The following is an 11,136-nucleotide window of genomic DNA, read 5'->3' as shown; positions in this document are numbered from 1 at the left end:
GTTCTACAAAGATTTGACCCAAACGATATGTTATTGGCACAAACTGTTGGAGGAATTAGTCTCAGACTGGTTGCCTTGGCAACGGCTTGATGTTGCTTCCAAATCTATTTGCTTTTTAGCCTTTCAGGGCCCAAAAATACATGCAGAATTCTACACACACAGAATACGAACGTTTAGGATACGTTAAACGATAATAAATGTGGCAGCTAATTATCGAAACTTATTAATGGCGCTTTAACCAAAAACATCACATCCAGTATCGTTACTTTGTCACTTTCAATCCATATCCCGGATGTTAAACCACGCCTCCGAGTTTTGTGTTTGGAGCTGATGAAAAAAGGTCATAACTGTGTTACATATTGTAAGGGTTTGCGTCACGGGCTTAAACATAAACCCCACTTGTGATAGTTAACTTCACAGTATTTAGAAGTTGAGAAGCTGGAAGACAAATTAAGTTGCCAAAATGAATGCTGTAGAAACTTGGTTGTGTATTGTTTGTTGCCTCGTATCTTCGGTGATGTGTCAGGGAGAAAAGGAAAATCTGCTGGTTTGTAAATCTGTCCCAGCTGACAGATCGGGCTGCTTGCCATTGTTTCAGAAAAATGACGAATGACACGCGAATGAAAACTGTTGAAAGCAGACTTGATGATTTATCGGGTACAAATAAATTTGATTTTAAATCGCAAAACAACTTTAAACGATTGTTTGTTGTTCAAGGGCCTGTTTGGAAACCAATTCTGAAGCAATACCACGTCCGTACCACTCTTAGTTCATGGCAGGAAGCCAGAACATATTGTCAATCTATTGGTGGTGATTTGGTGACAAGTGGAATGAGAGACCCAGAAACACGCAAGTATGAGCTTGAAATATGTAAATCACCAAATCAATTTTTTTTCGGACAAGACAATGAAAGCATAGTCTATAGAAACTAACAAATTATTGCTACCACTAATTTACAAACAAATGCTTTTTTGAAATTTTAATTGCTATTGCAGATTTAAAACTGAAAGAGTCATCTTTTTTGCACCATTGTAACCTGGGTAAAATAGTTTAACGGTAAAATTCATCATACGTAAGGATTGTTTCTTCCAGATACATCATAGAGAATTTTGTGAAACCAGCAGGTCCTGAGTATTAGTGGATAGGTCTGAGCGATGTGGAAAGAGAGGGAACTTGGAAATGGATTGACGGTGTGGCGTCGAACAATCAGAATACGGATTTCGCTCAACATGAGCCCAATAATTTAGGCGCAGGAAATGTTGACTGTGGGCATATTGGTCACCATTACAATTATCAAATGGATGATCATGCTTGCAGCCGACCACAGCGTGCGATTTGCGAAAGAGTTGCACCATAATCACAACTTAAATTGATTAAAGTATATTTGTATTATTTTGATGTCTTTTCACACCTAAAATTTTTGGTGCTTTTGGATTATTTTTGGTAAATATTTCAGTGTTAACGTTTGCTTCGGGCCATTTTTGTGCAACAAATCAAACAAACCTTAAAATCGAATATTTATATGATCACAATCTTAAATTTTTAAAATCATTTTTTGTCTTGAAAAACTATTGTAGTATACAATGTCAACCTTTCAGACAGCATGCAGTTTCCAAACCATGGTAGGCGTACCACTAACAGAAGATGGAAACAATTGGACTTTAAATGATATAATTTGCAAACGTTTTAGATTATATGAAATCAGTACAACTACTAACATTATAACTTACATCCGAAAACAATTGATAAATGCCGATAAGTTGTTAAAAATCAGATGAAGTAGGACATGGTTAGAAAATACGTTTTATGTTAGGAAGTACGTTTTCACGTCAGTCACAACGTCATTTACAAAACCTCACTCCAACTTAAATAGTCTTAAGCGTCAGCATTTTCCCATTTTTTAAAAAGTAAATTCTGCTAACATCACACCTCACGTCAGCCGCACATTTAGCTAATTTTTGATAGGTGGCGCAAAGAGCACAAATCTTACTGAAAACGGTATATCTCCAAATATGCTGACGGTTAGGGCTATTAGGGTTGGGGTTAGGTAGCCTATTATCAGTAAAATTTCGATGAAACTAACTCTAAAATTTAGCTCCTAATAAAAAAGTTCAAAACCTTACTTCCCAACGCTACCCTCCTTTAGCCGCTAAATAAATAATTTAGCTCCTGTGCCACCTATCGAAAATTAGCTAAATGTGCGGCTGACGTGAGTTATGGTGTTATTAGCTCTACCCCTTGTCAGTGACCGTGACGGTATTCGTTACTACGTTCGTGTGCTCAATACATCCGCACAATTTCAGAAATTTTTCAAAAACATTTCTACAACTGGAACACTACACCTCATTAATCCCAACAATATACCTTATTAAAACGGTTGGTAATACCGATAGATGGCGCAAAAGGGCAATAAGGCCGTTTTAATAGGTAGAGCTACTCACACGAATTGAATTTATTAGATTGGTTTCTGCCATCCCAGCGAATTGGGATGTACGGGACAAACATGCCAGCAAAGAAAACGTTAAAAAGACCCCATTTTGGTTAAACACAACTGCCAAATTTAGCGAGGTAAAACAAGCCTACCTACACGTAACAGATTACCAGGGGCGGCTCGTGCTAGGGTGCTGCGGAGCTGCAGCACCCCCTAGATATTTTCACCTAATATTCCTACCACAACAATACAGATAACTTTCATGATACTTATTTTTTTATTCCTAAGTATAATTTTCGCCTTGATCGGCATTTTTTCATTTTTTTTTAAAAAAAGATGGCATTAATATGTTATCTATGGTGGAACTGCAGCTCCAGTTTCATGACGAATCGTGACGTTTCATGACGTTTTGCACTTGTGCGCATGCGCACTTGGAAAAGCTGCATGTCGGGCGAAATAGGCGACTGGGTGCTGCGGCTCGCGCAGCTCCACCAATCACGCAGCGTGTGAACCGGCCGCTGTAGTTGTGTTGTCTGTTCCGGGTCTATATTGTGCTCCAAAACCAAACCCGTTTGCTGTATTCTAAGTTCGACAGTGAGTACAGTTAAACATTTTTTGCCGTGTTTTAATTTATTTGTTTGAAGGTTAGTCGTGAATTTTTAAGATGACTGTAAGTTGGCTTCAGTTTTTGCAGTTATCATTGAATTGGAGAGTGTATCTACCACCTTGAAAAAGAGAAAGGTCATCTAACAATTTGAAAAGTCACGATTAACATTTCTCATGAAAACCTAAATAAAAAGTTAAGAAAACTGGGATAAAACATCTTCTATTCCAAATATGTCATGCAGGAATAAGCAACCACAAGAACTACTCACACTGTGAAGTTAAATGCCTTACTGAAATTCAGGCAATATTAAATGCAGAACAAACAATTGCACAAGCAAACGGAATTTTGAATTACCTTAGTGATAACAACACAAGCAACAGGAATTTTGAAATACCTTAGTGATGACAATTTCAAGTTTTGGTTTCTTAACACACCATGTGGACAGTATTTGCAACCAAGTGGAATCTTGTGTATTGATATAATGGACATGTTATGTTTCTTTAAACAGTAGCTGCTAAATTGCTTCACAGGAAATGCTTCATAAGAATGAACATTCTACAGGGGAGATAGTAGTGACCACCAAACATATCCTGTTGTTAGAAAAGTTACTAAAACTTTTAAAGGAAAAGCCAGTTAGCCAGCAATTTCCATGAGTCTCTCAAAGGCAAAACAGTTCTTGAAAAGGATGTCAACACTGAAAAGGATGCAAACTTTTCTAAGGTAAACCATTAATTCCAAAAAGACTTGCATTTGCAGTGATAGCACTAAATAGAAAAAAAAACAGTTTCTTGGTTGTCATTTGGAAATCAAGGAAGAAGCTATCAATTATTTTGCTTAAACTATAGCTTTATGATTCATTTTGGTTGTAAAATAAAAGCACAAGGTTTAATAATATGTTTTAAGTTTAAGTAAGAGTGTTGTAATTTTCAAAGCTTGCAGAGTTTTGTACTTCAAAAAAGGAATTATAAGCTATTTGCCACCAAATAAAGCAGCAAGTTTAGCAGTTAAGAAACTTACAAACAATTAATAGTTGTACACAAAAATTAAGAAAAGATGTTGAATAAACAAGTTCTGACACAAATGTAATGTGGTTGTTGAATTTGTCAATTATGATACAAATAAAAAGCTGTATGGCTATTTTTTTGTGTGGCAATTATAATCTGTGACGTGTAATGGAATATGTTGAAAATGCTGACTGGGGCTATAATTAGTTACTTAAATGATACATGACCATTAATGACTGAATAGCAAGTGTGTTAGTTAGTAGTCATTGTTATAACCAGTTTTACTTAAATGTTGTCCAATTGAAATACTTCGACCTTTTTCGACTCATTTATTAATAATTTTTTTCTTTTTTGTGTGCCACATTATTACTGCATGTTATTGAGTTTGGCCCGTCGCTGTGCAAGTAAACAAAATTCTCCATTGATACCGTCTGCTGTTTACACCCGTGTACATTATTGCGTAACAAACATTACGTCACAATGGAATTGCTAATTAAGATTTGTATTAGTTGTTTTTCTACACAAACAATGACTAGAAATGTGGCTTTTCTATATATTGGCAACTTATATTTGTCCAATAAAGGCTAAAAATTGGAGCAGCACCCCCAGAAATTTTAGGCACGAGCCGCCACTGCAGATTACACAACAGAATCACCACTACACCAACAGGAAATGTGGGAAAGGGATTTGGGAACGAACATACCAAACTGGGGACACATATACATTAATAACTATATTTGTACGATAGAAACAAAATTAAGAGCCTTTCCAAATGAAATTGAATTTAAGAGCCATGATAACTAATGATAAATTATATACAGTTGGCATAGTACCATCACAACAATGCGTTTTCTGTCAAGATTTCCCAGAAACCCTTTTACATCTATTTTGTTCATGCACTGTAACTGCAAAGTATTGGGAAAATGTTACTGCGTGGATTCCCAGCAAACTGTTAATTGATGTTAGACCTCATGCTATCTTATGTTTATTTGGAACTGATGACCCGGATGCGGCCCGCGGGCCGTAGGTTGCCCACCCTGCCCTATAAGCTATAAATTGGCACAGAGATACCTGAGGGCAAGTACTTTAGCTTTTAGCAAGATATTGCTCGTCAGTTTCAGAATTTGCCGACGAAATGACTTTCGATAGTATATCTGTCTAAATCAGGGGTGGTCAACCTACGGCCCGCGGGCCGCATCCGACCCGCGAGCAACTTTTGAGCGGCCCGCGACTCGTATTTTATTTTGATCGGCCGGACGAAATGTATGTGTTAAATCCCATTTTTATACCAAAGGGTTGTTACATTAAACGTTGATAGTTATTCGTTTATTACTAAGAAGAGGCATTGTTACGTACAAAGACAAAATCATTGTGTGTTTGACTTTGCCTAGCACTGCTATGTTGTTGCATGATCATCGTTGCGGCCCGCCGCGGCAATATATCACTACTTTTTGGCCCGCGCATGCAAAAAGGTTGCCCACCCATGGTCTAAATCAGTGTTTCTCAACCTTTTTTCTTGCACCGCCCCTTTTGTGTATTCGTAATTTATAAACGCCCCCCTCAAAACTGACAAAAATCAACACGATTTTATTTCGCAAACAATATCAATGCCATAATTAAGAGCCGAATGTTAAACAAGCTATGTTTTAGCACTTAATCGTAAATATTCTAAAGGTTAATTCAACATGATACCACTAACTACATGCAGTGCTCTTTGCTTTTAGCTTGGTACACGTGATGGGCCGAAACTACAATTGTTTTGTTGTTTTGTTCAGCAAGCATCTCACGTTAACGCTTGGTGTATTGTGACGTTAGAAACATTTCCAATTCCATGCTTTTACTTTTTTAAGGCCCCCGTTTTAGCCCCCAGGGCCGTACTTAAGATGTATAGGTCCTTTCTGCATAACACGTAAAGAGAGCCAACGCCAAGTGAAACACCAACGTTTTTTATGTAACAAATTGAGATTGTTAACACTATTTGATGTTTTTGAAAACAGACACTTTTGTTCTTGGGGACCCTACTTCTGTACGTCAGCAGTAAACAAATCACACGTTCAATTGTGATGTCACAAAAACCGTTTATGACTTGCCCGTTGCATGGTACGGTTTTGTAGTGATTGTCTAACGCAGGGATCACCAAACTTTTTTCACTGCGGGCCGGATAACATTAAAAATATCTTGCGAGGGCCACATAGGTTGCAAGCCCTAACGCGCGTCTTTCCGGGACCAACAAAAGTGCAACCTTTATTAAAGTCAGATCGTGCTACTGTCAAATAGTAAAATTGATTTAAAAATTATTGAATCTCTTCTACGGGCAAAACTCATTTATTCCATCCCAATTAACAATAGAAAGCCGTTTGTTCGCGCACAATAATGAAGGCATTGATAGTTTTGGTTTGGTCTGTGAAAAAACTAACAACTTTTTGTGCGTTCTGCAAAATTAGGTGAACTTAGTCCTACATGTTGTTGCAGAAATACTTTTACATTAAATTAACTTTTAACGTGTTTAATTCAAGCTTTAGTTTTTCCAAGATATATATTAGGACCAAACACTCGCGATGGCCGGATGAAATGACGTCGGAGTTTGCCGTAGTTTGGTGACCCCTGGTCTAACGGCTTATGCGAGCGTGAATTCTAGCTCGGTTCGGCCAAGCACAAGTCAATTGCTACCTGCAAATTTTACTTTCAAAGCGCAGACAAGCCACGACAAATGACGCATTGTGATTTGTATAAAATGCATTGTGACATCACCATCAAAAACACGCAGCAAACAAAGTACAGTGAATGTCAAATCTACCTTTACTGGTCGCTGATGGAAGAGAAATCAATAGACTCACCCATAGAGGGTATCAATACTTTTGTAAGGATATTACTTTTACGGCACGCCCTTCAAAGAATGATCGACAAATACAAAAAAATTCAATAAAATTGTATGTCACAATCACAATAAAATAGTGGCAGCCCTGGGATACGTAGAGTATAGTAAGTTGTCGGTGCCCTTTGGGTAGAGCCGTTTTTTGCAAGCGCAACACTCAACATTGCAATAATTTATTGCGACTGGGAACGTCGTGATGAAAATGTGACATCGAGATTTAACTGATATGAAAGTTTATGTGACGAGATTTTGTTGTCAAGATTAATGGTCAAGTGCAACTTCTAGAGTTATTGTATTTTTCGCCACGTCAATGGCATTAATCTTTAAGTATTGCCAATGTTTTAGAGTTGATAGCGATTGAAAGGACACAGATAATTACTAAAGCACATTGTTTGAAATTCCTCGGACGGTGAGCTGTCCCCCTTTCCCCCGCGTGTCGGCGCCCATGCGCCCAGGCAAGTTGTGCAACCGAAAAAAGGCATCAGGGGCAGGAACTTGGCCGAATGGTCTGGCGCGCCTGACCCACATACAGACATAAAAAAAAAAAAAAAAAAAAAAAAAAAAACTTAATCGGGATTCGTCCCCGGGAGTGTCCTGGGTTCGAACCCCGTGAAAAAAAAAAAAAAAAAAAAAAAAAAAAGGCATCAGGTTTTTTTGCAACCAGCAAACATATGGAAATGCAAGTTTTGCACAACGGTTGATTGCAGTGTCTGTAGGGTTTTCTTCAAAATGCTGAAACAAACAAGTAAACTTATGTGGTTTGTGTTGCTTGTGTTCGTCTGTCAGGTTGCTTCAAACTCTTGCCAAACAGACGAGTTGCTTGTATGTAAGTCTGCACGATCGTTTTGGAAATCTTCACCTGCAAATTCAAGTTTCGTTTCCTCCAAATCTAAAGTACTATCGCTTTGTAAAAGTTTCAATCTTCCTCAATTTTTTTTCAAAGGTGTAGCTTTGCCTGAAACCCGTGCACACACATATCTCGGCCTTATATTTACACCAACACTTTCTTGGCACGACCACATTCGCTACATATGCCACAAAGCACAAATCCAAGTTAACCGATTGCGCAAAATATCTAACACAGTCTCCCGGCATATCATCCTTACCCTTTATAGGTCCTGCGTTCTTCCTACACTTGAATATGGCGATATTTTATTCGATAACTGTAACCTCTCTGACTGTGAAGTACTAGAAAATGTGCAACACCAATCGGCTAAACTAATTTTAGGGTGTATGAGGACCACCTCATATGATAAAATATTACAGGACCTTGGTTTGACAACCCTCCGTGTTCGTCGCAACGTTCACTCTCTCGTTCAATTTCACAAAGTTCTATATCAATCCCAGGCACTTTCGCCCTTGTGCATGTCAGGCCGTAGAAACCACGCAACATTTGTTTCTTAACTGTCCACTATTGGTTCGTCCTCGCACAATTTTGTTCTCTACTGTTTCGAATATTCTGACAGAAAACGCTAAGTTCAACGCATCATTTCTTTCCAGTCTTTCTCCTGGTGCAATTATTCGTTTCATGCTATTTGGTCATCCTGATTTAACAGACGCTCACACACTGTCATTATTCCATGCCGTTCACAAATATCTGCATGCGTGCAATAGATTTTGATTTCTGCTGCCGATCTATTGACATTTAACCTCTTTCGTTCGCTTTTCCTCTTTTGTTTACTATTATTATCGACTACCCTTTATCTGAAAATACGTTTATTTCTCGTATGGTGACACGACAAAGGACTGTTTTCAGTCTTCGGACTGTCGTCTGAAGTAGTAATAAAATTCAAGTTTGCCAATAAGAGGTCCACCAGGTAAAAGGGGTCCTCCCGGTGTTGCTGGATTAGATGGACGTCAAGGTCCTCCTGGAGCACCTGGAAGTCCAGATGCAGCAACATCAAACAGTATTCAAACTATATGCGGTAAGTTTAAGTTTTTTATTTTGTAGTAAAGATGTCAAAATATCGGCTAAAGTTGCCTTAAATGGTAGCTTGAAATGTCAGTTGCTCAGAACGGGTGGTAGTGACATATATGTTCGTAGATCATTTGTGAAAACCGATTTTGAAGCAGTACCACTTGCGAGATGTCGGGAGCACCTGGCAGGAGGCAAGAACTTATTGTCAATCGATTGGAGGAGATTTGGTTACCGAAGGAATGAGAGATCAAGTTATTCGACAGTAAGTGGAATCTGGTCTTTCACATGTTTCACTTGTAACAAATGTTTACGCCCAAATAATCATTTTCGGCACTAAAATGCTATATTGTTACAGGAAAATCATCGATCTCCTTATACGACCTGTGGGAACGCACAGCTACTGGATTGGATTAAGCGACATTGAACAAGAGGAAAGCTGGAAATGGGTGGACGGAATTGCCAAAACCGATGAGAATACAGATTTTTCACGTGGTGAACCAAACAACATTGGTGGAGGATCCAATGTTGATTGTGCCTACGTTGGAAATCTTTACAAGTACAAAATGGATGATCTGTCTTGTTCCGCACAATTTTTCGCTTTGTGTGAACGAAAATGGCCAGCTTAGGTTTAATCCTCTATTTAAAGTTGAATTCATGATTTATTGCATACTGAGAAAGTGCATGTAATATAACTCTTCGAACTGAAATCGTTATGACTTGAGTATTTCCTTCTTCTCAGCAAGCAAGTGAAACAGCAACAAAAACTCACATAGGTCGCAGACAGGCAACTAAACCATTTACTTTGTAATTAGTCCGCTTTTGGATAATCGTGACAGGAAAATGATTCAAAAATGTGTAACCGAAATGTGTAATGTGTTACAGAAAATAAAAATGTGTAACAGAAGTGATTATTTAACTGTCTGAGAAAATTTATAAAACATTGCCAGTGAGTTTAATGCTGATCTAATGTGCAATTTGTGACTTTAGTTTATGATCAACTCCAAACCCAAATGTAAAAGCTTTTCCTAATATCCTCAGTCAACGAAAGTTTAAAGCTGCGAATCAACTGTCTTGCTGCTCACAGTTATTGGCTTGCGCGCAAGTTGTTCAAAAGTGTAAATGTCTGTTCAAACGAATACCTATAATTATGGATATTGTATCCACTGGTTGACATAAACATTACTGCTGTAACTGGTTAAATATGGGGGGAAATATTTACGGTTTGTATTTTATCAATCATGGCAGTGAAAGTGGATATAAATCAAAAGATTTCATTATCAATGATTACGTAACAAACGTGAAAGTTCAATGATTGAAACCTAATGACGCTTTAACCGAAAACACTACGTCCTATATCGTCACATCACTTTCAAACCACATACCGGATGCTGCACGAAGATTTTAAGTTTCATCAGTAATTTGGAATTATAAATTCTGCTCCACACATCATCGTTTTATTATTGTGCAATTATTTTCGCTTTAGGATATTGCCTCAGCGTTGTATGATATTCAAAAAAGGAAACCAACGTTAAAATAATCGTTATCTGGGGCCATTTTATTTAATTTACGTGTGTACATACCTGATAGAAATTTTCACATAATTTTCAAAGCCGTTTTAGATATTAAGCTTGTTGTTTAAGCTTGTTTTTTAAAAAACGGTACATACCTTTTAGGCGTTACCAACACTTTCTAGATATCTCACTAAAATTTATTCGTCAAAAAAGTTTCTGGCAATCCAATTTACGTGCAATAGAACTATATTTATTTCACTTACGCAACCGACTTGGCATGAGCACATATACTGTTACAGGAATTAGTATCAGATTAGTTGTCTTGGCAACGGCTTGAGGTCACTTCAAAATCTATTTGATTCTTATCCCTTCAGGCAAAAAAAGTACATGCAAAATTCAGACTCACGGAATACGAACCTTTAGGAAAAGTAAAACTGTTATCAAGTTGAAGCTCATTATCGAAACTTAATTGCGCCTATCCTTGAACCGAAAGCACATTATCCTTGATTGGTATTTGTACTGGCACGAAATGAACTACAATATCTGATGTGTTATGATGATTATATTGTTTTATATTTTGTTCACGTGTACCTTGAAGCAACAAACATAGCACAAAACATAAAACTCAAAATCTAAACGCCATCGTGAGCAACTAAATATTGCACTCCTTCGGAAAAACTGACTCTGACCAGTGCACCTTTTGTGAAAATGCTACAGAAAATGTGTATCATATTGTATATTCTTGTCTTGTCACTTAATTGTATTGGGAAAGGGTTTGTTCATGGATTAG

The 11,136-nt window shown here is 37.6% G+C and overlaps 2 protein-coding genes across 2 annotated transcripts; both read left to right on the top strand.

The window, feature by feature from the left end:
* The first annotated feature begins 602 nt into the window (after window positions 1-602).
* LOC145229553 (hepatic lectin-like) lies at window positions 603-1,470 on the top strand. The gene is made up of 4 exons (XM_080094906.1): window positions 603-657; window positions 718-870; window positions 996-1,048; window positions 1,139-1,470. The coding sequence occupies exons 1-4, from the start codon at window positions 603-605 to the stop codon at window positions 1,355-1,357; spliced, it is 480 nt and encodes a 159-aa protein (XP_079951032.1). The 3' UTR covers window positions 1,358-1,470.
* Window positions 1,471-8,767: 7,297 nt separating this feature from the next.
* On the top strand, window positions 8,768-9,461 carry LOC145229551 (perlucin-like protein). The gene is made up of 3 exons (XM_080094905.1): window positions 8,768-8,842; window positions 8,988-9,097; window positions 9,191-9,461. Exons 1-3 carry the CDS (start codon window positions 8,768-8,770, stop codon window positions 9,459-9,461), a joined length of 456 nt encoding a protein of 151 aa, XP_079951031.1.
* Window positions 9,462-11,136: the final 1,675 nt, after the last annotated feature.

The sequence above is a fragment of the Phallusia mammillata genome, chromosome 5 (assembly GCF_965637545.1).
Source record: "Phallusia mammillata chromosome 5, kaPhaMamm4.hap1.1, whole genome shotgun sequence".
Lineage (NCBI taxonomy): Eukaryota > Metazoa > Chordata > Ascidiacea > Phlebobranchia > Ascidiidae > Phallusia > Phallusia mammillata.
This window is presented reverse-complemented; position numbering and strand designations above follow the sequence as displayed.

Excerpts from the sequence above, each read along its gene's own strand:
- LOC145229553 (XM_080094906.1), top strand. The coding sequence starts at position 603 with ATGACGAATGACACGCGAATGAAAACTGTTGAAAGCAGACTTGATGAT. Across the intron at positions 658-717 it reads CAGACTTGATGATTTATCGG|GGCCTGTTTGGAAACCAATT; the intron begins GTACAAATAAAT and ends TTGTTGTTCAAG. Across the intron at positions 871-995 it reads CAAGTATGAGCTTGAAATAT|ATTTAAAACTGAAAGAGTCA; the intron begins GTAAATCACCAA and ends TTGCTATTGCAG.
- LOC145229551 (XM_080094905.1), top strand. The coding sequence starts at position 8,768 with ATGGACGTCAAGGTCCTCCTGGAGCACCTGGAAGTCCAGATGCAGCAA. Across the intron at positions 8,843-8,987 it reads CAGTATTCAAACTATATGCG|CAGTACCACTTGCGAGATGT; the intron begins GTAAGTTTAAGT and ends CCGATTTTGAAG. Across the intron at positions 9,098-9,190 it reads AGAGATCAAGTTATTCGACA|GAAAATCATCGATCTCCTTA; the intron begins GTAAGTGGAATC and ends ATATTGTTACAG.